The sequence below is a fragment of the Anolis carolinensis genome, chromosome X (genome assembly GCF_035594765.1).
Source record: "Anolis carolinensis isolate JA03-04 chromosome X, rAnoCar3.1.pri, whole genome shotgun sequence".
NCBI lineage: Eukaryota > Metazoa > Chordata > Lepidosauria > Squamata > Dactyloidae > Anolis > Anolis carolinensis.
This window is the reverse complement of record NC_085847.1, coordinates 2,744,043-2,770,309: the sequence shown is the minus strand read 5'-3', so window position 1 is coordinate 2,770,309 and position 26,267 is coordinate 2,744,043. Positions and strand designations below refer to the sequence as shown.

The 26,267-nt window shown below is 42.2% G+C and overlaps 2 protein-coding genes across 2 annotated transcripts in view; one reads left to right on the top strand and one right to left on the bottom strand.

The window, feature by feature from the left end:
* Positions 1-1,093: 1,093 nt before the first annotated feature.
* pi4ka (phosphatidylinositol 4-kinase alpha) overlaps positions 1,094-26,267 on the bottom strand; it is a 44,282-nt gene continuing 19,108 nt past the window's right edge. The window contains exons 20-55 of the mRNA XM_003225109.3: positions 19,441-19,549; positions 18,991-19,127; positions 17,844-17,977; positions 17,591-17,673; positions 16,819-16,889; positions 16,255-16,379; positions 15,860-15,941; positions 15,429-15,512; positions 15,215-15,304; positions 14,773-14,892; positions 14,054-14,146; positions 13,129-13,285; positions 12,783-12,910; positions 12,346-12,504; positions 11,512-11,663; positions 10,826-10,933; positions 10,323-10,450; positions 10,118-10,237; positions 9,650-9,729; positions 9,006-9,199; positions 8,510-8,600; positions 8,047-8,214; positions 7,683-7,736; positions 7,187-7,307; positions 6,719-6,848; positions 6,368-6,438; positions 6,008-6,080; positions 5,809-5,879; positions 5,198-5,307; positions 4,837-4,941; positions 4,283-4,408; positions 3,966-4,086; positions 3,334-3,493; positions 2,866-2,955; positions 2,205-2,288; positions 1,094-1,772 (exon numbers count right to left, since the gene is read on the bottom strand). Coding sequence (XP_003225157.2) covers positions 1,721-1,772; positions 2,205-2,288; positions 2,866-2,955; positions 3,334-3,493; positions 3,966-4,086; positions 4,283-4,408; positions 4,837-4,941; positions 5,198-5,307; positions 5,809-5,879; positions 6,008-6,080; positions 6,368-6,438; positions 6,719-6,848; positions 7,187-7,307; positions 7,683-7,736; positions 8,047-8,214; positions 8,510-8,600; positions 9,006-9,199; positions 9,650-9,729; positions 10,118-10,237; positions 10,323-10,450; positions 10,826-10,933; positions 11,512-11,663; positions 12,346-12,504; positions 12,783-12,910; positions 13,129-13,285; positions 14,054-14,146; positions 14,773-14,892; positions 15,215-15,304; positions 15,429-15,512; positions 15,860-15,941; positions 16,255-16,379; positions 16,819-16,889; positions 17,591-17,673; positions 17,844-17,977; positions 18,991-19,127; positions 19,441-19,549 — 3,981 coding nt within the window. The 3' untranslated portion in view covers positions 1,094-1,720. The remainder of the gene's footprint in view (positions 1,773-2,204; positions 2,289-2,865; positions 2,956-3,333; positions 3,494-3,965; positions 4,087-4,282; positions 4,409-4,836; positions 4,942-5,197; positions 5,308-5,808; positions 5,880-6,007; positions 6,081-6,367; positions 6,439-6,718; positions 6,849-7,186; positions 7,308-7,682; positions 7,737-8,046; positions 8,215-8,509; positions 8,601-9,005; positions 9,200-9,649; positions 9,730-10,117; positions 10,238-10,322; positions 10,451-10,825; positions 10,934-11,511; positions 11,664-12,345; positions 12,505-12,782; positions 12,911-13,128; positions 13,286-14,053; positions 14,147-14,772; positions 14,893-15,214; positions 15,305-15,428; positions 15,513-15,859; positions 15,942-16,254; positions 16,380-16,818; positions 16,890-17,590; positions 17,674-17,843; positions 17,978-18,990; positions 19,128-19,440; positions 19,550-26,267) is intronic.
* serpind1 (serpin family D member 1) lies at positions 18,435-25,953 on the top strand. The gene is made up of 5 exons (XM_008117352.3): positions 18,435-18,555; positions 20,958-21,841; positions 23,749-24,022; positions 25,148-25,292; positions 25,605-25,953. The coding sequence occupies exons 1-5, from the start codon at positions 18,479-18,481 to the stop codon at positions 25,794-25,796; spliced, it is 1,572 nt and encodes a 523-aa protein (XP_008115559.1). The 5' UTR covers positions 18,435-18,478; the 3' UTR covers positions 25,797-25,953.

Here is a 26,267-nt window from a genome sequence, read left to right as displayed (position 1 = left end):
GTTCAACTGTTTAAGAATCAGTGAACTCAACAAAAGCCAGAGAGCGAACTGGCTGGGAACCGGGCCCTCCGGCAAGGTCTTTTCTCTTGCCCCCTGTGCTCCCTAAACTAGGGGTGGAGTGCCCCCTGCTGGACACTCCCCAGAAGAACATGCCCCTTTCTTTCATGCTGCACATTTATAGCATATTTAACTCTCTTTGGCATGGCTGCGTCTAACAGAAAAAATGTAGAAGATGATTCTAAGGACTTCCCCTCAAACTACAAATCCCATGATCCACAGACTCCTGCACACCTCATAAAATCATCCCTGGAATCCAACTGATCAAGTAACCAGCATATTAAAAAATGATACATTTTGCCACCGCTTTTCTCCAGACGCTTTGTTGGAGGTGCATTCTAGACGCTGGCACACATGCAGGCATTTGCAAGTTCATCCCGGAAAAAGGCAGCCTCCTGTAGAATGCATAGGCTTTGATGGCAGCAGGAGAAGATAGAATATTTTGCAAAGAGGGATGAGGTTTCCCTAATAATTTTGGCCCAGCTCCACAAATGCCAGAGAGCATCCATGAATGAACCTTTCATAAAGGCTGAAATGAAAATGTGTGCAACGGCTGCACTGTGTGAGCTAAAAAATAAAGGCCAGAGTGGACAACTATAGGAAGCTTCATGTGAAGAGGAACTGAAATTCTGATCAGCATTTAGCCAGCATAGCCAATGGTGAAGGATGATGGGAGTCACAGTGCAATATGGAGAGGGCCCTAAGTTGTCCCTCCCTGCTTTTTGAAAATGCTGATTTCTCAAGTGCAGCCAGAGACCTGAACAAAACAAAACAATGTTTATCAATTAAAGCTTTCAGTAGTGGCTCGTTTTTTTAAAACAAAATAGCTCTCGACAGTTTTAAAAACTGCCTGCAAAAAGAAAAATCTAACAGGGGCCAATCACCAGCTTCTGCATGCCCCCCAAAATTGAATTCTGTGATCCCTGCAAGCAAGGAACCTTTTCACCCAGCCCCGTTTGGGCAAATGCATCCCTGCTCTTCCAAGGCCTTTGTGTGGGTTGGTTTCATTATAAAAACTAGAAAGGGACACCTAAGGTATAGTAAGGTCTTTTAATTCCATTTTTAGATTAAATATATCTATCTTCAGTAGAGTTTCTCTCTTTGAAAACCACACAAAAGAAGGGAAAATACATTCTTCCTGTATGTACGAAATACTGGCGGTGGAGCGGGAACGATTTACAGTGCAAAAGACGATATATTAACACAGACACTGACGGACAGTTATCGTTACAATCTCTACAGCATTCACCAGAGCCATTGGATGTTTCCCTCCCCCCGTTGCTCTGAAATGGCTCTCTGGAGCACCCCATTCCTACCCCAAGCCTACCAAGTAGACACTGGCAGGGTCCTCACTTCCAAGGAAAAGCCTTGCCTTGCTTGCCAACTTACCCCGCTCCTTTGCACCCCTCCAATGGCAGCTATTTCCTATGTCATCAAAGGAACACAAACATCCCAGCATAGAGAAAAAGGGAACACATTTTACGACCTGGCTGGTTGTTCCAAGGTCTGGTATGAGGGGCACACCCACATTCGCATGCACACAGGCGCGCGCAAGGATTGTTTGGAGGCAGTACAATTGCGACGTCAGGATTCACGTTGCTAGGCTGGAACAAAGGCGAAGGGATTGTGGTTCTTCCCTACCCACAAGAGGTTCCTGGTAGTTTCAGTAAGGAATATCATTCTGGTAGTACTGGATCATATCATAGGTCTTGCTCCTAAAAAGAAGAGGTGGAGGACAAATACAATGGTGTCTCAGGGCAACTAGACAGTTTTGAGCAAGTTGTAAATAATCCCATCTATTCAGAAGTGTTTGGATTGTGCCTTTCTGCCTGGCAGAAGAGGGTTGGTCTAGGTGGCCTTGGGGGTCTCTTTTGATTTTAGGGTTCTATGAATTCTGGGAGTTCAAGTCTGCAAGCTTTGTTAACAAAAACAGAGAAGCATCTTTTTCAAGCAATACCATAGGAATGAATCAAATTAATTGTAACGTGAACAGAGGAGGGCCTTTAACACTTTTTGCTTCAATTAGGATCCAGCCCACACTTCTTCTTCAATCCAGACAAGCCATATAAACTGGCTGCCAATCCACTGTGCCAGGTGCTATTAGGGAGCATCAAGAAACTGAGACAGAGAGAAAGAAAGCAGTATACCTATTGCTGAGGAAGCAGCTCTGGATTATCTTGATGATGAAGTTAGCTGCTTCTCGCTCTGTCATATTGGGGCTGAATCTGTTCCTGTTCAGGAAAGAAGCAAGAGGAGAAAGGCCAAAGATACCACATTTAGTCACAACAGCCAATGCTTACAGGGAAGCCTATTACCCAATGGCCACTTGCAGATGGTCGTCTGACAAGTTTACTCAGCAGCAAGCTCCTCATGATTTAATAGGATTGACTGATTTACTTCCATTAAAAAATTAACACTTTCATTGGATGGAGGCAAAAACAAAAATCCCTCTGAATACATCTTGGCAAGAAAACCCTGTGATAGGGTTTTCCTCCCAGTGAGCTCAAGGTGGTGCACACAGCTCTTCTCCTGCTCACCTCCGCTTCACAACAACTAGTTTGTAATGTTGAGAAAGACCAGTTGAAGGCCAGCCTGTGGCTTTTATGGCTAGTGAGGACTGGAAGACAGACCGGCTAAGTCACAGTCCAATACTACACCACATATTGAAATTACGTAAATTCACAGACATACTACCTTCTACAGAGCTCAAATGAGTCTCCAATTAAAGCACTAAACTGACCAAGGCCTACTTAGCTCTAACTTGGTCACAAATGTGAACCTAGACAATAAGGCATGTGCATCACTTACTTTAACAATTTGATTGTCTGCCCTCGGAAACACGGCAGCCCCGTGTCTAGCATCAGTGTAACCAGGGAGACTACGGCATCCATGTATGGCCTGCAGAGAAGGGGAAAAAGGGGGAAGCTTAGATTTCCCATCAGCCAGGATAGAGAGTAAAAATGGAAGAAATCAGATGGGAATGTAAGACACTTTACAATCGTAATTAAATCTACTCTTTCTATGTCACATCCATTTGGTGATGAAGCCCTGCCCTGCCCTCTATAATCTAACAAAATCAGTATGGCAAAGGTAGTTATCTGAGCTTGGAAGCTGCCCCACTTTGCCCCTCTAAGCTTTAGGAACAGAACACTGAGAGGTAGATCATTTTCTTGAGGTAATTTTTTTTCTTTGGCCTTCCCGGTATTTTGGACTACAACTCCCAGAATTCCTTATCATTGGGCATGGTGGATTGGGCTGATATGTAAAGCTCCTTACCTGACTGCCAGGTATCCCCTGACACACATCTCCATGAACCACTTGAAAGGTGTCGCCTCCATTTTTCCTCCCATGATCATCACCATCTCATCCGTCAGCTTGATGTCAGGTTCCCAGCCCAGATTGCCGCCAGGTGAGCTTTCAAACATGAAACCAAAATCTGTACCAAGAAGGAAAGGCAGAGATGTGAGTTTGTTCTTTCTATGCAGAACAGTTAAACATAACCTGAAGTTCAAATGTGCTGTCACTTCTGATGACCTCCTTGCACAGGAATGGGAAAAGGTGACCCTACTGATGATGTGGGGCTATAACTCCCATAATACCTCACCACTGGTTATCCTGGCTTGGGCTGAGGGGGAGTTGCAGTCCGAGATCTTTGAAAGGACCACAAATTTCACATCTCCTATGTCTAGAGCTCGGAAAAGTTCTCTTTTGGACTATGTCTAGAAATGTGCTGACCATTCCCATCCCTCCCCAGTTGTCTTCCTTACAGTTTAGCCAAGAGATGGGGTTTCTTTTGGGAGAAGCTGACTCCAACTGGCATTGGAGAGAAAACTGGTCTCTTGGAAGCAGTATGTTGCCTCTGAACAAGCAGATGGCACAGAGGAAACAAGAGCAAAGTATAAACTAACCAATGTGGATGATATGCCCAAGTTTGTCCAGCATGATGTTGCCGTTATGTCTGTCTTTAATCTGGAGCAGAAACAGCAGAAGGCTATAGGCAGCCATGCTGCGGATGAAGTTGTAGCGAGCCTGCGGGGGGAGATGAGCCAATGGGGTTAGACCAAAAACAAAGGCTGGAAAGAGTCAAATGGAACATAGATTTCTTGCAGCAGCACCAACTGCAAAAAACTGGCAGGATTGCTAGGTTCAGAAACAACCCAGTCAGAAAGCTCCAGTATGGAATTGGAGGAGTGTTGTCAACATACGACTGATTCTGTGAAAGTACCTTCTGGAAAGCCAGGGTGGATTCATCCCCATATTGCCGGGTAAAGTAGTCGTACATGCCGAAGTCTGTCTGCCTGCCCAGCTGGTCACGGGACGTACAGTCAGGAATGCATTCAATGACACCACACTAGGAGAAGGCAGGAAGGAAAGGAATAATCACAACAGAGAAAAAGAAATCTTTTTCAGGCTGTCTGTTTTTTAAGTCACCAGTAAGTGCTAGCTGCTGGACACATGTAAAAAAATATGAGTGAGGTAAGCTTTAAAAATGCTTTTCTAGATCTAATTCCATTAGACTACAATTCCCATATTTCTGCAACCAGCACAGCCCTTGTTGGTTTTGGGAAGAGTACTTTAGGACATCCTTTGTGATGGTTTGCACATGCTTAGTCCTATATAAAAATGCAAGGAGGTCACAAAAGAGGAAGGTTCACAATAGAGATCTGCAGGATTCAAAGAACACTCACAGCCATAGAGGTACAAAGCCTGAAACTGCAAAAAGGCTGTAAGAGGAGACTCATTTTTTTCTACTTATTACTGTTAACAGCAAGTACTCACCCCTGGGGCTGTGGCCACCACTCTGTAGGGAAAGACGTACAGGTCAAGGCCCACCAGCTGGAAGATGTTCTTGAAAAGATCAATGATTTGCAGAGCCAGCATGTCCTGTTCCCCACACAAGGAGAGAGGAGTTGGAAGAAAAAGTATAATCAGATGGCATAGGACACCAAAGGCAATACCTCAGATTAGCACCTGTGCAACTCAAAACATCGCAGAGAGCAAGATCATTTGTACTCCACTGAAGACTGCATGGGAATAACTGCATATAGCATGGACAGTGGGCATGCCTGTTCACCTTTATCCAGGAAAAACGTAAACATTGCATGGAATTCATGCTCCCCAGCTGTGAGAGCCCTGTTACCTGTCGGCAGTCGTCACCAACTTTAAAGATGGCTGCTTGCCAGCAGACCTTCTTGCTTTCTACTCCATCCTCTCCACTTTCATCTATAGAATCTGATCGGCAACGCAGACCTAGGAACAAAGTCAGTATAACATAGGGCTTAGTCTACGGGACTAGCCAGAGGATGATTTAAGGTTCAAATTTTCACCACTTTCCTGGTGACCTTGGTACTCTCAGCCTAGCCTGTAAGGTTAGGATTGAAATGGGAAGGAAGGCCATGGATGTGCCCTTGAGCATCTTGGAGGAAATGTGAGCTAGAATGTAGTACGTAAATACAATAAACAAACCCCACATATCCACTAACAACTTTGAAATATAATAAACCAAACATCTCAGGTCTGCAATTCAAAAGTTAAATTGTTATGCGCTCTTAGATACATAAAGAATTTTCTTCTCCTGTTCAGCATAAATTTGGACACTTTGAACACCCACTGGAATTTGACCATTTCTTAGAATTGATTCACACTTTATTGGAAAGCTCATGGGAACGCTAGCATTTGGAATAACAAATATTGGAATCTGAGGGAAGATCTAAACATTCAGGGACACATAGGAACAGCTATTGTACACACCTTCCTTTTCAAGTTCACTGACTCCACACCGCTTCACCTTAAACTTGGCCAAGTAGGGCGCTTTTGCTGCACTGAAAGAACAATGAGAACACAGAAAGGCAGATGTATCAGAAGCAGCCAGTGAATCTACACTTTGGATGGGAGGGTGGGTCTCAGATCTGTATCACAGGAAATAAAGAAAACAAAGACCAACCAATACCTTTGCATAGGAGTTCCTGACTTGTAGTCAATGTCCAAAACAATTGCTTCAGGATTGCTAGGCAAATAGCAACCTATCACAGAGAGAGAAGGAGAAAGGCTTGGTCATTTGAATCTCAAAAGTGGCCTGGTGAACTCCTTTTTTGTGGTGTAGCAACCTCTCATTTCCTACCTTGTTATTTCTGCCCCTGGTACCAAAGTTTCTCTTAAAGGAGTAATGCCCAGGATGATGTTAATTTAGTTAATCGAGCCACAGTTGCATTGATAATTAAGAAGAAAAAATGTAGGGGGATTAAGGAGAGAGAGCTAACTGAGGTTGTTGGTATTAAGGTCAAAAGTAAAGCAATTCAGCATGTCTTACCAGGCTGCACTTTCACCTCGGACAAAGCATGCAAACAAGCCTTTTTCCTTTCGTCACCTTTTGGGTAAGGTCTGTGAAGAAGAACCTTGTGTTTAGTAACTGGATAATGAAACCTACCAATGGCATGTAATTATTAAGAACTAATTCAACTACAAAAAGGACAACAAATTGTCAAGTCTGGGGTGCCCATCCCAAGTCCGGAATGAAAAGCTATTCCCATTACCTAGGGGATTCTTCAGTCTGAAACAATTCCCATCCCCACCCATGATCCTCTAGTACTGTGGCACAGCCCAAGCAAAACTGCCAACTAATGATCCCAAGCCTGAGCACTTCCTGAGCATCTCTACTTACTTGATGATGGCTGAAACATTGGTGATTTTATTGAAGAAATCAAATTCCCGTTGGTAAAATTCCTTTGCTGGCCCAGATAAGGAGCCTGTGATCTCCTCAACCAGCTGCTCCAGCAGTTCCCCGATGTCAGCTGAAAAATGAAGCGAAACAGCATGATATATCCCCCAGCTAACACATTCTCCAAAGCTGTTCCAATAACCAGTCAATGAGTAAAATCATCCAGTCCAAGGATGCAGCTACATTGTCAAGTTTGACACCACATCGGAATGCTATGGAATCCTAGAAGTTGTAGCCTTTTTGGGCAGATATGTTTTTCAGTAATAAACTTATAAACAAAAGGTGTTTTTTGGCAGGGGGGCGGCTGATTGTGCTAAATTTGAGTCTAAGGGAAACATTCAAAGATCACCACCACACACTTCTCAATCCAAGGAAGCTGTGAAACCCCATCCCAAAGTATAAAGCACTCACGGTCCTTCTGGTGTCCTTCTTCATCCAAGAAGATGTTGGTTTTCATATTCCAAATGAACTGGTGAGCCAGGAGCTGGGATTTGGCAGCTGCCCACAAGATGTACTCCCTCACATAGCCCATCTGAGAAAGTAGAAGTGTACAGAGTTCAGAGGTAGTATTTTGAGATCGCATAACACTCCCAACATGAAGCTAAGCCTAAAAAGCATTTCTGATTCCTGAAATCAAAGCTCATGTGCAGAGTTGGGAAATGTTAATGTGTTGAACTACAACTCCCCAAATTCCCCAGCCAGCCCTTCCATCAACAACTTGTATGTTTCTGGATGAGTTACAGTGCATTGTTTTTCTGCTATCATTGTTAATGTGGAATCAGACATATTCTGATTTTATCTGTAATGGGTGTTATAAGCTGCTCTGAAAGAGCTTTGCCTTGAAAGCACACATCCATTTCATAAATGAAATTAAAGCCCACCTCATATAGCATTTGTGTTCCCTTACCTTATCATATCTGAGTGCCTGTACAATTTGTGGAATGTAAAACAAAATGGCATCCTGGGATAGAAGAAAGAGGGAAGGGGAGAGAAAGAGGAAATAGTTGTTAGTGCTCTTTTCCATTAGAGAAAATAAAGGGAAGGCATTTTCAAAACACAAGGAGCAATCAAGGTTTAACACAATTCTGGCTTCAAGAGCAGCATTTCTCATTATGGTACTTGGTGATCACATTTTCTTAAATATGTGTTTGATTGTCTAACTTTCATGCATGCACATGAACAAGTAAAAAGTCGTCTAAAGTTCATGGCCTGCAAAATATTTTGCCAGCTAGCTAAGAGGCTAGTCAATTGCACTTCCAGATGCTTCTTACCGGAGGGAAAGATCGGAGGACTTTCACTCCATACTGAGCTGTCAGAGGATGTGGCGGATACATGCTGGAAAAATATGACAGGCCTGTTGGGGGGTCTGTAGGAGTCCAGCACAGGATGTGGCTGAGTTCAGGAGCATCGGCATCGATTGTGTGCCACGTGACAAGATACTGAAAGAAAAGTAGGGAGAGAATGACTCAAAGGCAAAAAATGCCCTTTACTGGGGGGCAGGGGGGAGGTAAGGTTTCACACCACTGGAACATAATTACAATTTTGAAGGAAAAGAGAAGCCACCACAGGATGAAAACGGATGTCATTATTCTGAAAACCAATCACATCTTTATGAACTTTGAAAAATTAAACAATACTGGAGCCATCATGGGACACCCTAGGTTTAAGTACTGTTGGGACCCTCTTTCTAAGTAATAAAACACTAAAGAGGTACAATACACACAAGGGATTTACCTTTATTGCCTCAGGCACATCACTAACTGCTCCTGGGTCCAAGCGAACCAGACGGGTCACTTCCATCCCAATGGCTTCCGTGTTTTTAAACCTAGGAGCACCCAGGGGAAGTATGTTACAAGCGCATAGTAAGGATCCCACTGTCACCTCTCCCTGCCCACTGAAACCCAAATGCTGATGAAATCCTTTTCACCTTTGGTCCTACCCTCCATTAGAATATAACCTCTGAGAGAGTTTCTAAAACTAAATGTGGTCTCCACCCTTGTTTTAGAAGGAAGGCTAGGATTGGAATGAAAAGGAACATTCCAATTAATAGCTGCAATACTCTTCCTGAGCTTTTGGCTCTGTACATTTCTTTTTATCTCAAAATGTATGGTCCGGTTCACTCACAGGAATTATCACTGGAGGAAAAGCGGCAGAGCCTTCAGCGAGGGTGGAAGAAGCTTAAGGGTGATCAGACCAAGAGCAGTGACCAGATTAAAAATGAGAAGCTCACCTGGTGGGTAGCTGGACAGCTAAGTGTGGAGAAATACTCCAGGCCAGGTTCACATTATCTTTCCACTGCTTCTCACTGAGGCTGATGTATTTTGACCTCCAGTTTGCCACGCTATTCTCTCCGGTTTGATCTAACTCCAACTCCGGGGACGAGAGGGGGTTATACCACGTGATGAGGCGCTCAATCTCTGTGGCCTTCAAAAGAGAAGAACCCGGAAGAGGCACATGTTTTGGATTATCATAAAGACAACTCTTGTATCATACTGGAGTGGCCACAACAGTGGAGCACATGCATATGAAAGATCCCAGATTCAGTCCCAAGCTACCCCCATTTCAAAATATTGGGTAGAATGCAATAGCAAACACCCCACAGAGCTTCCACAGGTTGATAAGAATAGACTAGAGCAGTGGTTCTCAACCTGTGGGTCCCCAGATGTTCTAGAAATCCTAACAGCTGGTAAACTGGCTGGGATTTATGGGAGTTTTAGGCAAAACATCTGGGGATCCACAGGTTGAGAACCACTGGACTAGAGGGACAAATGTCAAAGACAAGTTGCTGTTTTCTCCCGCTTGCCAAGCTTATTTTCTGGGGGTTTTTTGGTGAAAACCAAAATTCCTATTGTTCTAGCAGAATGGAAAGCCTACCAGCAGTGAGAGCAGTAATGTTCTCCGCTTCATGTAGTATTTGTGTAGCTGGGTGCCTCTGTTGGTCTTCTTAGACATCCCTTCAAATGAACAACACAAAGAGCTGTCTCACTTTCACATCTGGATGCCACATACATTTCTGTTGAACCGTTCTTCCTTAACATCAGTAGATATATTCCTTGGATTAAGATGGGAATCTTATGACCCGCAGAAAAGTATTTTAACCATGCATGTGTGCTGTACTAGTATTTTCATAGCTATGTGCTAAATGTTTCCAAGCTTTTAAAAACTAGACAGTAGTTTTAAACTGGGACAATAACTATTTTTAACCCTTTTAATTACAATGATTCTGTAAGTGAAGATAAAACGGGTGTGTTGAGAGAACATGGATGCTATGTTGAGCCCCTTGGAGGAAAAGCCAACAATAAGTAGAGAGGAGTAATAGGAGATTGCTGCTTCGTGTCAGACCTGACTTTTTGGAGATAGTTGACATGCCACTGGACAAAGGATAGGTATTTATCCACCCCTGGGTGGCTTGCTGGCGAGATCCAACTGTGATGTCCAGGTTGCTTCGTGTGTCTTGATTATCTAAGAGTAAAAACACTGGCAACTGAACCAAGCTATTCAAAATGAAGAAGAAGAAAGCTGTTTGCACTCTCCATTCAAGACTCACCAGGCGGCACAAGCTGGCTGGCCGTTAAATACTTCTTGTCAGAGAACATGGCAGTCCAAAACTTGATGAGTATGATGATATCTTCACGCAGTCGCTTCTCGCCTTGGGTCGGACACTTTGGGGCAGAGCTTCAATAGACAGGGCACAAATCAGAATAAAGCATTTGTGATTGGAAAATTATCTGGTGGGCATAAAACGCCACTAAATTCAGGCTGATGTGTTCCTTTCTCCTCTGCCCTTCTCTGGTGCAGCCACAAGAAGATAAGAGTAAAAGCCTCCCCTTTTCAGTTAACCACAGTTTATTGTTGTGGCCAAATCCTAAACTGTGGGTAATTCAGGCAGTTTTAGCCATGGTTTTAACATTCTGTAGCCTTCTTAAATATCAGTCCTGAGTACTTTCTGGGCAGATAAGTAATCTCAACCTTTTCCTATTGCGTAGTTCCATGGGGGAATGAGGGGTGAATATCCCATTTAGTAGATCAGGAGGAGAAAAATTGCAATACCTGAAGTAATCAAAGGCAGTTGAATAAATCTTCTCTCTCAAGACATTGCGAATTGTTGCGTTTGGAACCACATCAGCATGAAGAAGAGACAGTCCCAACGTCAGCAGCCTAAACAATTCCAAAGCAAACCACATGTAAAAGGCATAGGGTTCCATGCATGCTAACTGGTTTGCAATTTCAGTCTCTCTTTTTAACCGATTTATAATGGTTTTGTGTAGCATTTGGAAGTCACACAGCAGCACTGAACCAGCTGAGGTATCTTCCACCACACATGAATGGTTTTCCCCATACACTGCACACCTTGATGTCTGCTTTTATGGAGGCTATGGAATAAGCCAGTCAATCATAAATGTGTCTTTCCCTCTCTATTCCATCCCTGGTTACATCCTGGAGTCTTTGACCCACAGAGCAAAATGAGGGGCGCTGAAAGCCAAATCTATTCTCATCGGCAAAACGGTGACCAAGCTGCTAAGTTCTGAAGTTTAGAAAATGAATAGATTTTATCCTGAACCTTCATTTTTAACAAGGCTCCAGATAATGGGTTTCAGAGCAATTAAGCTTCCTTTGAACAGCGAGCACTGTCTTCAAAATACAGTAGAAAGGGAGCCATGTCTACATTATAAAGCTAGGTGTTCACTACTACCATCACCGCTATTCCCTGCTAAGTCATCAGCACAGCCACTTACTTGAAACGTGGTCCAATGGCCGCCACATGTCGATTCATGCTGCCCTTTGACCCTCCAATGTTCAAGGAAAGGGATCGTTGGAGCAAGCTGGAGAAGATTTCCACCTGGTCGGAGCTGCAGTACTTTGCAATTTCAAACCTCTGCACCAGGAACTGTGTCAATGAAGTAAACATTACTATCTCTCTCACTTTCGATCTCAGCACTAAATCAATTGCTGAAAAGCTTATTTTAAATGTACGACACCAACAGCCATTTCTGTAGATGCCCTTTAAAAAAGATTCGATGTCCTCATGGAAGATTGCTACTAGTCTTGGCAAAGCTTGATTTTTTATTGGATTAATACCCCATCTTTCTCCCAGGGACACAAGGTGGCTTCTTCCTTCTTCCAGGATAGGAACCAAGTTTCTTCTTTGGACCATAAGTCCCAGATTCCAGCAATTAGCTGGCCTTACTGGAAGAGTATGCTGTAGACTCACAAAGAAACCTTGCTATGTTTCACATGCCTCTAAGAGGCAACATGCCACTGAATGGCAGCTGCTAAGGAGCAGCAAGGGAAGGACTATGGCCCTCATGTGCTGCTCCTAGGGACTTTTAGCTGGCCACTGTGGGGCACAGGATGGGATCCTCATTCAATGGGGCATCTCTTAGGTCTGTAATATCTGCACTCTTATTAACATAAGATGTCTGATTAATGTTTAGGAGATTTGCCGTAAGAGTAAATCCAAGTTTTAAACTTGTCTTCATCATGCCTATTTACTACATCCCAGTTTCCAATCGGTCTTTGTACTCCATCGCAATGATAACCATGTAGCATTTCTGAAAGGGAGTCCTTACCTCGATCCAGACGTAATGTGGTGTCACCTCCGGTGGACAAGGTTTGGGCTGACTCTCTTCTGAAGCGGCTAATGGATCTGCTTCTCTCCGTTCTGCAGAGAACAGTCCAAATTTCTGCTCCACCGTCATTTGCCAAGCTCCTGCCATTTCGCGCATGAACTAGATTGGGGAAATCAACACACTAAGTTCTAGTGTATGGAGCCTCAGAGTATTCAATGAAATGAAAATAACTAAAAGGAACAAATTCACTCCTTTGGTCAGTATTCGATCCAGTATCGGGTGCAGGACTGTGGAGTTGGAATCCAGTGCAATTTAGGGTGGAATAAGAGTCAGTAGAAATGTACCACCTTCAGCTTCAAAATAGAAGCTTAGGATCCTGTTGCATATGTACATTCACATATATAAAGTAATGTAGAAAATGTTCTTATTCTCCTTACCGGCACTTCTATCCCATTCTTCGCAGCAAGCAACCATTCCCAGCAAGCAATGGCCGTTTCCATGCCATGTTCAGTAAACATTCGCAGGGGACCCCAACAAAGGTGGTGAAGGAGCTGCGGATCGGTATCTGAAAGGAAAAGCTTTATTAATACATTTCAAAAGCAGGTATTTTCAACAAGCACCATTTGTTAAATTGCAATTTGTCTTTGGGGTAGAAATTGAGGAGCTAGGGAAAGTTTTAAAAGTCGTGTTAAAATTTTTTTTTATTGCAAAACCTAAGCAGTACATTGGCCACAAATTGGGTATGTATCAAAAGGCATCACAGGTGTCCATTTCCCTTGTTACCTCTACTGCTGATTAACAATGCAGTCAACTTGAACATGGCTTGAGTATAGTGTTCCGGATGGCCCGGCTCCAATGCGTCGTTGAGGTGTTTGACCATTAGCTTATTCAGATCTGATGCACGACCCGTGGCATTGCAGTAGTGAATCATCCCAGCAACCTGTAAAGGAGCAGGCATTTACACATGACTATTAGAGGCAATTACTGAGTTGCTCATTATAACTGGTTAAGAACCCACTTAAACTGCCCTGGCTCAATGCTATGAAATCCTGGAAGTTTAGCTTTAATGAGTAACAAAAGATTGAGTGGCATTGCGCTGTAGTTTTATTTCTGAGCGCACAAGTGACTGCGTTTGTATTTGTGATTTGTGGGTGAAGTATCTTAATTGCTTGCACAACTGAGAGTTATGTTGGGATTTCATCCTTGCACACAATCGGCCACTAGTTGTCTTTGTCACAGTATCATTTGCTGGAGCAGATCAACAACTTGGGAAACTTGATAATATTCTCATGCATTCCTTTTTTGAATGATAGAAACAAATATGTCTCATTTGCTTTCAAGAGTCCCCGTTTATGTGTCTATAATTGGCAGCCATGCTTTTTTATTCTTGTATGAACTGCTGTGATCGCCAGACCACATTCTCAGCCCAAAAGAAATTTTAAAAAGGTCCTCAAGAGACACAAAGCTCAGAGGTTTCCTCCTTCCTCCAGGAGTAATTCTCAGACAATAGCCTTATAGGAGTTTACACAGCACTGAGACGTCTCCTTGCTTTTCCCGAATTTCTCCAAAGCACAGAGAAAAGTTTACCAGAAGTTCCTAGTGCTAGAAGAAAATAGGAGGTCTCCAATTTGAAAAATAGCCACAGAAATTGAGACAAACAATCCTGCCTTTTTGAAGGTCTGATAAAACTCATAACTGTTGCACTTACTTCTCCTGCGTAGCGGTTGCGCAGGTTAAGCGACGCCATGAAGTTGGAGTAGTCTTTCTTCACGCAGGTAGGCCTCTCTGTTAACTGGGTTGCCTGCAAAGGACAAACAATTACTATTTTCTTGTATAAACCCAGGTGGTGTTAAATAGAGGAACGTTCATCAAATTTCTACTGAGGGGATAAACCATAGTGGGGAAAGTGGGCAACCCTGTCTCATATCCTTCTTGTTAAAACTCCATTTACTATGATATTTGCCTATGGAGTGTTGTAAACCTATTTTATCCATGACAACTGGTCCCCAAACCCATCTCTTTTATGGATATAAAAACATTCTCAATTCAATTTATCAATGGTGTCCTTTCTCTCTGACTCAGCTCCAATCTATGTTACAAGCACTTGGAAAGATTAAATAGTGTACAGTGGGAAACCTTTAGTGTTCCAGATGTTGCTCACAACAGTTCCCTGACCAAGATGGGAGATGAAATCCAGAACATCTGGAAAGCCGAAGGTTCCCAACCCCTCTTTGTGAGGCAAGAACTTTGAAAAATGTGCAGAAGTTACATGAAATGCATCACTGCTATGATCACTGTCATGATCAGATGAAACCTTTGACATAACTCAAGGCACTCCATTTTGGTTTTAAGAAACTGTCACCCAACATCAACAAAGAACACAGCACCTCTGGCCACCGAACCCCAGAGGCAACTATTCTCGCTCACCCCCAGCGTCGTGTTCTGCCTGTTGTACCCTGCAAAGTGAAGGATGCTTTCCGTTGCCATTGCCAGCCCCGTGTGCTGAGACAAGCCAGAGACCCAGTTCTGATGCTTGTTTAAATATTCCTGAAAGAAGCCAAGAGAGCCAAGGATCAGAGGAAAGGGATTTCAATTCCAACTTACACACATATGCACAATATAGGATTGCAATGTAACCAGTTAACAGTTTAATTGATTAATCACATCAAGTTTAGTCTTAAATTGGAATACAAAGAAAAGCAAAAGCACGTCTTGAGTGTTAGAACACACACACATCTTAGCAAGTATATACGTAGAAGATGCATTGCCTCCTATGGAAGAGATAAGGAATGAAGCACCTCCATATCTCTTTATTCTAAATTCAACTTTTGATATGACCAGGAGCACAAAACATCTGTTGTAACTTTACCTGCAAGTGAGATTTGGTAACGGATGGAGCCCATTTCATGGCCTCTTGGAGAATCATTCCACAGCGAGCAGCAAAATCTTTGACAATACTCTAAAAGGAGAGACATAAAACAGTCTGTCAGGAAAAAAATCAATTCTTGTGTTTAACAACAGAATAAAAACAAAGCAGTCCCTGGGAAGAATAAAACTAGTGTGGTTGGGCCCCCAGTGCTTACCTCCCTGGCTTCATATGTATCGGGAACAGTAATCCTATAGGGAGCGTCTGGGATGTCATAATATGGCTGGTCCTTGTGAATGTCCTGAAAGAGAGAGCAAAGCATATCACAACAAGAAAACTTATTTCTAATGATCATAAAATCCAGCCTTCCATTATCAGACACTGAATTAGACAATTTGGTTACTATCATGAGTATGAAAATGTTGCAGTTTTTGGACTGCGTGCTTTGCCAACTTCTGCCCGTGTAAGTGTTGACAAAACTGGAACTAAAACTGGGCCACTGAGAAACATGACGGAGTATCAGAAAACCAAGGGAAATCTTATAATGATCTTCAACATAACATTATGAGCTCTTTTAACATGACCAAAAATCCTATAGCTGAACTTCAGAATAACTGAGCAACACAGGACTAATGTAGAAATACTTACTGCGCTCAGAGAGAGCGAGAGAGTCTGGAGGATATCTAACATGGTTTTCAGCACAGTTCCACTCCATAGTAAATGTGGGAACCTGCAAACAAGAATGACACATATGAAGACAAAATAACTTTGGCTGGAAAACAGCAAATATCACAAAATATACGAAGACGCAACTTTCAAAAGCTTCTGTTGTGTATCATTCAGCAGTAATAGTGGCTGAGTTGCCAAATATCAGGTGAAAGAATCTAGCAACCTTTCTCTGGCCAAATGACAGAACATATTAAAGTGACTCGAATGGCTGCTAGATTCCACGTGCAGTGCAACATATTTAATTTACTATGTCAATTTGGCGAAATAGCCGACCTTGACAAAACATCCCATTGAAATCAATGTTTAATACTCACTTATCTACAAGGCCTGATAAGTATTTATCTGCAACCCGTCTGATCCTCTTGTGAATGTGGTTAAAATTCACCAGCAAGAACTGAGCGTGTCTCTCCAGCTCTTCCTCGTTTTCTTTTGTTTTAGCCTAAACACACAAAAAGAGAACCGTCAGGCGATTTGCTTTCAAAATATTTATTTATTTATTTAAAATAGATATTAAACCTCGATTGATTGTTGCAATCTTGTGCCCAATTACACGGAAACAATTCCCACTAAGTGCAGTTTGCAACATAAACATATATTCACGTAAGTAATCTTGATTTACTACTCCACATCACCATGCTGTGTATGACACTGTTCCAAAATACAGTTATACTCCACATTTCCCTAAGGATTCAAACTAAGCCCTTGGAGGGAAAGACACCTCCATCTATCCTTCCAAGGTTTTTCAAAGGGACTCCATTTATTGTATCGGAGCAATAACAGAGTAGATGAGGATTACAAAGTGCACATGCTCTCTAGGTTAAAGCCAGCCAAAGTCGCAGGCTGCTGTACGTTTGCATTTTCACCATCAGGCCACTTACTTTGTCAGCCATCATGCTGAGGAAAGCTTCAAACACCTTGTCCGCCACAGCGATTACGCATTGCATCATGCCTGAAAGAAGGAAGGAAACGTTGAACACTGAAGAAGAAAAATTGAAACATGGCACAATACATTCTATTTGCTTTCAGATGTTTTTTTTTTTCAGAAGAAAAAAAACAAAAACAAAGAATAATTTGGGAAGCAAGAAACAGTACCCATTAACACAAGGCATCTCATTCGGATGCCCATGTATATTTTGTACATACTGGTAGCTCAGGTGCTACACAGCTCCAACGCCCTTCTTATTGGGCAGAAACAACTACATTTGTGAGAAGTGATTGTTTATAAGTTATGTGTATTAAATATACTTGTGGCCTCTGGAACTCTGATTGGAAAAGTAATGCTCACCAAAATGCAGACATTTCCTAAGCCTGTTTTATTCTAGCTCCGGTTGGTTGGCATCTCTTAGAACTAAGCTCAGTTTTCTTTGGCTTTATTTTTTGCCAGGGCCAATGACTCCCATGGAGTGGACAGAAAAGTGTAGCCCTCCATGAGTTGAGGGACGGCAAATCTCATCAACCCCATCCAGTATAGCTAATAGCAATAAATGGTGGAAGCGATTGTCCAGTAAAAAGGGATATTCCCCATCCTTACTATAATCCAACAACTGCACAAAATGAGAAGAAAGAATATAAGTACAAACTTGCTCATTTTGCTAAAGGCAGACCCATCATCTTTATCTAGTGTGGCTTCTTCCCCTTATATGTTCTTACCTGATTTATCTTTTTGAATCGCTTTATCTTCAAAATAGCAAAACATCACTTGGAAGCGATCTGGGTCCGTTGAACGCAATACCCTAAGCGGGAAATAATATGTGTTAACCCATTTTAATAAAGAAAGCAGCATTTATTTTTTTCAGCATATTTTCAGAAGAAATGTTTTATTTGTTCAAAAAAATTATATGCAATCACATCATTTGGTAAAAATGATAAAATTACAGCAATGAAACAGGCTTTCGACATTTACCTCATGCATTCCAGGCGGTACACAGAGAGCAGGTAGGTAGACATGGCAAAGTCTAGCTTATTGATCAAGGCTGACACCTCTGGAGGTGGATCCAAAAGATTTATGATGGTGCTTCTTAACTCGCTCAGTTCGGCCTGGAGGCAAAACAAAAAAGAAACTTATTTAGTATTATTTATTTGCTGTATTTATATCCCGCCCTTCTTACCCCAAAGGGGACTCAGAGCGGCACACATAAACGCACAATTCAATGGCATACAACACATATCCAGCAAATAAAACATATGTACATTAAAACACCACTAAAAACAAGTATCAAGAACTCCTGTCCATGAAAGATGTTAAATTTGGTCGGTCTTTTGCATGAAGGAAGCCAAGAAAGAGAAACACACAAGACAAACTAGTTTGCCGTGCCTCCTGGAGGGAAACAAACAACACGTGTTTGCCTTCTAAGTCGCAGGGCACAAAAATGCAGAGGCAGTTCAAGTTCAACACAGCGGGGCTGAAGCCTGCCAAGAAAAACCCTGCTTGGAAAGTCCACATACCTCCAAATCTCTTCCCCCGCCTAATAAAAAGTATATGCAGTCATGGTCTGGCCACTCCATGAGATAATTAAGCAAGGCAACCATCAAGGATGAATGCTGCTGAGTTCTGAAATCCCACGGAGGTATCGGAACACGTTACCCCCATACGGCGACTTTGAACAGGAAGACAGGCAAGTATAAAAAGAGTGGGCGGAGGGAGGGATTACAACTATAAAGTCATTATAATTTTTTCTCTTGGTGCACAGAAATCCTTTGGGAATAACTCTATTAAGAGGCTAACATAGATGACCAAATGTGTTTGTCTTGTAATGGTAATGCTTTAAAAGAGAGAGAATCCCAGGCAGGGGGTCCAAAGGGTGGAGCTGAAGGGAGACCTGGCAAGTACAGGATGGTTTAACTCCTCTGGCAGATCCCCTCTACCAGCTGGCATCTCCTTGATTTTGGTTCATGGCTCAGTAAAAGCTCTCTTTTAAAAACAGCTTCATTCTGCTAAGCCAGGAGTTGTGCGACCCACTCCTTTTCCGTTCCAACTACATATATCAACTATACACCCCATACATTTTTGACTGTCAAAGGAGAGGCATGAAGGGGAAAGATCAACATACAGCTGTGACGGTGTCATTCTTCATGGCAGAGTTGTACTGAAGAACGGAGCGAAGAGGCTCTTTGCTAGGAAACGTCAGGAGGGGGGACTTGGTTGCAATCTCACAGACACCCTCATACCATTCTTCTGGCCAAAGACCTACGGGGAAAGAAAGGAGAAAAATCACCTTTATACCTGGATAACATAACCAAATGTTTCCAGAATAGCAAGAACTAACATGACTCGTTCCCAAGTAAGTTAACTTGCAATTTTGGAGTCACCTACTGGTATAAGCTATCTTCTCCCTCTGAAACGAGCTCTTTTGAAATTAAACTGCACCTCTATTTCCAGCTAAGAGTTGATTCCAAATGTAATGCAAACATGATAACAGCAACGCACTGGCACAATTTTCTGCTTGCTTCACTGGGAAGGGTTTAAGAAAAACATTGAAAAATCATAGTCTCTGGACTACCTGAGCCTTCCACCGCAAATCCCATGAGCACCGAATACAGCCAGAAGTCGCGGAAGAGCTTCTGCAACCGGGGCTTTGCTTCCTTGATGGGTGGCAAGCGTCTCGTGAGCTGACAAAGAAGACAGAAGCCAAGCAAAAGAAGAAATGAATTGAGTGTCCATTGAGTAGTTTATCACCAGTAGAAGAGGAACAGGGTTTTGATATCCACCTGCTTCCAATCTTAGCTTGGTTCCAGGACTCCAGTGGATACCAAAACCTGTGGATGTTCAAGTCCCATTATACACAGGGGCATCATAAAACACTGCTGCTTATATAAAATGGCAAAATTAAGATTTACTTGTTGGAATTTCAAAATATATATTTTCAAGCTGTGAATCTTGAAATCTGTGGATGTGGCAGTCTGACCATATAGTTTTCAAAGCAAGGAAGAGCAAAATGTAAATCTGTGGCTGCAAGGCTATTTTCATAATCACTGAGGCTTAGCCGGACGGCCATTTTTCTGGCAAAATACTGGTGTATTCTCTCTCCTGAGTCTATAGGGACCATGATTTGCCTTTGAAATCTCACAGTACTTGCCCCTTCCCTGACTGTTTACCCTAAGAATTTATTTTTTGTTTCAAAACGGAAAGAGTTCTGCCAACTTCCAGTTTGAGAGCTTTCTTGGCAGAGCCAACAAAGTGACAGCCTTTGGGGGAATTTCTAGAGGAACCCCAGGGGGTGGTGACTTAACCCTTTCATTCTTACCAGTTTACCCTCATACATTTTAACCCTCCTGACCTACATTTTCACCTGTAGAGGAAAACTTGTTGATGCTCTAGGGGTTCTCAAGGCAAGTTTTGCCTCTAATCTTACAAGAGAGAAACTCATGTGTGTCTAGAGGTGGCGGATGGATAGACACCAGAGCAGAATGTCAACTGGAAAAAGGCAGCAAACCAACTTCAGGGATTTCAGCTGACAAGATAAGCTTCTCAGTGATTGATTTACAGCCTATTTACTTTAGCGCCTACCCATACACCAAAGTTCACATTGCCTTCCCCCTTATTTGCAGTGCTCTTGCAAGCATTCCATTTGGAGATACAAGAGGTAAGGAAGATCTCTGAGATCTTTGAGAGATGGGCTTACTTTCTAGACCGAAAGGGGTTGGATTTCCCGGTGGCCCAAAAAAACAAAAGAAAGATGGTTAAACACTGGCAACCAGAACAATGAAACGTCACAGTACGAAGGAAGTGACTTAATGTACTCATGGCATATTAATAACAATGCTGTTGCGACAAAGAATCAATCAAGCCTTGACAGTTATTATTGAGTTAGGATCAGAATGGGTCTGCATTGCAAGAATAGGATAAGCTGCAGAGCTCAAGACTGAATTTCAAAAATATTTCGCCGTTCGTTGTATGGATTTAGTCATTTTAGATTCAGCCCTAGAGCCTGGAGTCTAACACCGAATGTATCAACTAATGTTGGTTATACTAAGTAAGTTGAGTGTCTGTCTAACTGTGATGTTTTGCACCTTCTAGTTTCTGGCTGATCAAAATGAACCTGTTGGTGTGCTCAGCTATCTTCTGTCTCACGGTCACATTTGCATCGTGTGGAATCAAGGACTTCCAAGAGCACTTCGAACAACTCAGCGAAGCGCAGTCTATCGGCCCGCGTGGGTTCCACAGCAATGGAAGTCTGAAGCTCTCGCCCGAGTTTCATAAAGAGAACACAGTGACCAACGACTTGAGCATTGAAGAAGAGGAGGAGGAAGACTACCTTGACCTTGATCAAATATTCAGTGAAGACGACGACTATTTTGACATCATCGATGCCACTCCAGATACCGTTTCTGAATTCAAGCAAGGGAATATTCTGGAACTTTTTCAAGGGAAAACCAGAATTCAGCGTCTCAATATCCTCAATGCAAACTTTGCCTTCAACCTTTATCGGAGCCTGAAGGAGAAAGCCAACGCCACTGATAACATCCTCCTGGCTCCTGTGGGCATTTCCACAGCCATGGCAATGATTTCGTTGGGGCTGAGAGGGGAGACGCGGGAGGAAGTCTTGGATTCACTGGGCTTCAGAGATTTTGTGAATGCCAGCTCCAAGTATGACCTGATGACCGTTCACAACCTCTTCCATAAGCTTACTCACCGGCTCTTCAGAAGGAATTTTGGCTACACACTCAGGTCAGTCAATGACCTTTATATTCAAAGGCAATTTCCGATCCTGAGCGAGTTCGAAAATAACATGAAAAGGTATTATTTTGCTGAGGCTCAGCTGGCTGACTTCTCAGATCCAGCCTTCATCGCAAAAGCTAACACGCGCATTCTGAAGCTTACCAAAGGATTAATAAAGGAAGCCCTCGTGCAAGTACACCCGGCCACTCTGATGATGATTCTCAACTGTGTCTACTTTAAAGGTAAAAAACACAACATCCCTATGGAAATTATAGAATTATAAAAATGTATAACATAGGACAACTTATCCTGGTACCATCCAGATGTTTTAGATTTCAGCTCCTACCAACCCCAGGTAGTTGGATCAAGATTAAAAAAAAAGGGGGGGGGGCACTGTCCAAAACACCAAGTCACTGCTATTTTTTAAAAAGGACCATTCAACAAACAAGGTGCTACAACTGAGCAGGATTTCTCCCTTGTAGGGACATGGTGTGGCCAAAGGACTTCGATAAGTCTTTCCTGATGATTTTAAAGTCACAGGAAGGACAGGTGTTCTTGCTATTGGGTCTTTTTCATACTATACAATTATTGCACTAAGTATTTTGCAGTTTGATACTATGAATTCTACAAATTTTATTCAATCACAAATGCCAAGATTCTCTTGGATTTAACCAGTGGGATTGTACAGCAAAACTTAGAGACAGATAAAATCCGAAGGATAACTGTTCTTATCAGGATAGGTCCAGGAAGATCACATTAGGCCAGTGTGCTCAAAAATATAAATAAAATGCCCCCCACCCCTACTTAGAAAAAAACTGTCCTTGAAGCTGAAGGTTGCATACAGCCATTGTGGTAGTGGACAATGCACTTGCCTAGCATGCATTTATCTAACCCAGGAGTCCCCAAACTAAGGCCCGGGGGCCGGATGCGGCCCTCCGAGGTCATTTACCTGGCCCCGCCCTCAGTTTTATAATATAATATATTGTATATACATATAATATTGATAATAATATTATAATGTAATACAATATAACACTAATAATAATACCATATGATAATATTAATTATATATTCTATATTACATATAATATTACTAATAATATTACAGTATAGTGGTATAGTTCAATATAGTAATATATAATGCTAATATTGTGCTATGCTAATAATATAATATATTGTATGTACATATAATTTGTAAGCCACTCTGAGTCCCCTTTGAGGTCAGAAGGGTGTGATACAAATGTACTAAATAAATACAGTAAATAATAAATAAATGAATAAATAAATACATTTTAGACTTGGGCTCACCCAAAGTCTGAAATGACTTGAAGGCACACAACAACAACAACAACAACAACCCTAATTAACTTGACTATCTCATTGGCCAGAAGCAGGACCACACTTCCCATTGAAATCCTGATAAATGTATGTTGGTTAAAATTGTTTTTATTTTTAAATATTGTATTGTTCTTTCATTGTTGTTGTTGTTTTTGTACTACAAATAAGACATATGCAGTGTGCATCGGAATTTATTTGTATTTTTTTCAAATGATAATCCGGCCCCTCAACAGTCTGAAGGATTGTGGACCGGCCCTCAGCTTAAAAAGTTTGAGGACCCCTGATCTAACCCCTTACATGCCATCTATATGGGTGGCCAGCACCGTATGTTGTTGATGCCATCAACCAAATCAATACACCCAGAAGTTTGCTATTTTATACTACCAATGGTTGAACAATTCTTCAGGCTTGTTGATGGCAACCAAAAGTGTGTTAGCATTGACCAAATCTTTTATTTTAAGCATGTACTTTCAATTAGTGGTTTCTAAATGTGGGTCTCTGGATAGTGGTGGACTTCCCCTCACAGAAGCCCCAGCCGTATAATGGCGTAACTTTGTGCCAGAGGATGTTCAATAATGTCTTGAGAAGTCAAGATTGGAATCACATCTGGCAATGAAATCCAATTTCTCCTGTGTTGTGCTGTTATGTTGGGCAACAACGCTAAAAAGGACAGCAACTCAATAACCTTCCCGGAAACTGCCAAGGTCACGGTAATATGGCTTCCAGATCTTCAGACCACCATCTGCCTGCATGTTAAGATATGGCATAGGATACAAGAGGAATGCCTTCAGTTTTTTAATTTTGTCAACAGGAACCTGGGAAAACAAGTTTCCAGTGGAAATGACACACAAGCACAGCTTCCGCCTGAACGAGAAAGAGGTAGTGAAAGTGCCCATGATGCAGACTAAAGGCAACTTCCTGGCCACTGTGGATAATGAGCTTGACTGCGGCGTGCTCCAGCTGCCCTATGTGGGTAACATCAGCATGCTGATCGTATTGCCCTATAAACAGGCCAGCATGAAGATGTTGGAGAAGCAACTGACCCCTCAAGTGGTGGAGCGGTGGCAGAAGAGCATGACCAACAGGTAATTTGTTGCTCAGAGGTCTGATTTATTCCCTAATGCTCACCTCAGCCCATAGCTTAAGCCACGTGTAGAAACATATAAAATGCTATTGCATTCAAGCCATTTTGCATTATACAATTGTCCCAACCAAGTGTCTCCTTTAGGGTTCTCTTGAATATTTGGTTACAAAGTAGATTTTTTTCAAATATTTGGCTGCGAAGCATGCGAACTGGTGAACTGTGTGAAGACTGAGATAATTGAGAGATAATCTAGAACAGCTTCAAGATCCTGGTCTAGTCTAAAGGTTCAAAAATGCCACTAGAGAGGAGAACAGGAAAGCTCTCTGGCTACTGAATAATAGCCTCCTCTGTATTCTTTAACGGCAACACGAACTTGCTTGGAAAGATCAGCCAGGGATCTGGCATTTGATATCACCAATACACTGATGGAATCCAATATTTTCTGCTTTCTATCCTTGACCTGAAAAGCAGTAGAGTTCTAAATTCAATGCCTGAGGTACAGCCTATGATAAGATAAGGCTGCACTTCGCTTGGATAATCAAGTTTATTCCCAGGTAAAGGCAGTGACCTTGAGTGATTGTACTTGGCTTCAGCTTGGATGCCCACCATGACTGCCTCCAGAAAAAAAACAGAGTTGTACAAGCCTAAGTAACATTAAGACTAAATTGCTTGTAAAGTTCTAGAAAGGGCTGGCTTTGAAAACGTGGATGCTTTGACTGATACCAAATGCAGATACTAAAGTTCCAGCTAGGCCCTCTGTTTCAATCTCTTTGAATTTTGGAAAACAAACATTTTATAGTTGCAGTGCAAAATTAATATTTTATTGACACACAACAATTTAGAAAGAGAAGGGAGGAATAAATAAGACAATTTTTTGTTAAGACAGGTCTCGGAATTGAAAAGAAACTCACTCAAGAGTGGAAATAGAATGTTATAGTTGGTGTTGCAAATAGCCAGAAAATGCCATGAGGCCTAAATAGAATTATACTATAAAACCAGACTAACTCACCCAAAGATCATCCACATTTCAAAAGACAGAGAGACTAAAAACATTATAAATGCAATGCAACATTCCAATTTTGCTCAACCTAATACCCTCCAAATGCCACTCTTTTACTCTTCACAGAACTCGCGAGGTCCTGGTGCCCAAATTCAAGCTGGCCAAAAGCTACGACCTGATTGAATACCTGAAAACTCTGGGAATAAATGAGCTATTTAGTCCAAATGGCAACTATTCAGGGATATCCGAAGAGAGCATCATCATCAATAAGGTAACTTCAACTTGGGGCAAAATGAAACCATGGCCTTATAATGCTGAATAAATTTACGTAGTTTGACACCACTTGAACCTTCATGTTTCCATGTGATGGGATCTGGGAGTTGATGTTTGGTGAGGCACCAGCCCTTTTTGGCAGAGAAAATGTAAAACTGCAATTTCTATAATACCAAGAACAAAGCATGGAGCTGAAGATGATCCAACAGAACTTGTAGGCCAAGTGCTTTGTTCAGTGACAACATTTAAGATGCAGGGCTTTTGTGCTTAATTATTTCTGCCCCATAACATTTCTCACTATTGTTTACAGTTCAGCCATCAAGGGACTATTACAGTGAATGAAGAAGGCACAGAGGCGGCATCCGTAACCACCGCAGGCTTCATGCCCCTCTCGGCTCAAATCCGTTTCATCATCGATCGCCCTTTTCTGTTCCTCATCTACGAGCACCGTACCAGCTGCCTGCTCTTCATGGGGAGAGTTGCCAACCCAACCAAGGCCTGAGAAGTAAAATGCTCAAGTTGGGCAACTTCACTACTTTTTAATGTAACAAGTTTTCTATGCAGATTTACAGTGTTATGCTGGTAGCGAGTGCTACAGAATGGAATGCAACCGCACCCAAATAAAAAACACAGCAATTGCTGCTTTGGTGACCCCTGTACCTTGGTGACCATTTTCCTGCCATCGCCAGACTTCTTCTAATTGGCTCAATGGATCTTTAGAAAGTCAAGCGATTAGCAAGAGCAGCGTTTAGATTAGTAAAAATTGCTCCTGTCCACAATCTTGCCCACTGGCCGCATCGAGACTAACACCTTAATTGGAGGAGCGCTACTCGAGTTTATCAAAATGTCTTGAGATTTGCACAAAATACCGTTTAAGCAAATTAATCTAGATTGCATTTTAAACAATGAAGCCCAAAGTGTGGCATGACTTTAGAGAGGGAAGCATAAGTGCAAAGCAGGTCGAAAACGTAAG

Bases quoted from the DNA above. Each gene is read 5' to 3' on its own strand.
- serpind1 (XM_008117352.3), top strand. From the start codon at position 18,479: ATGCTGCTGAGTTCTGAAATCCCACGGAGGTATCGGAACACGTTACCC. The intron at 18,556-20,957 runs GCAAGTATAAAA...TGCACCTTCTAG, and splicing joins GACTTTGAACAGGAAGACAG to TTTCTGGCTGATCAAAATGA. The intron at 25,293-25,604 runs GTAACTTCAACT...TATTGTTTACAG, and splicing joins AGAGCATCATCATCAATAAG to TTCAGCCATCAAGGGACTAT.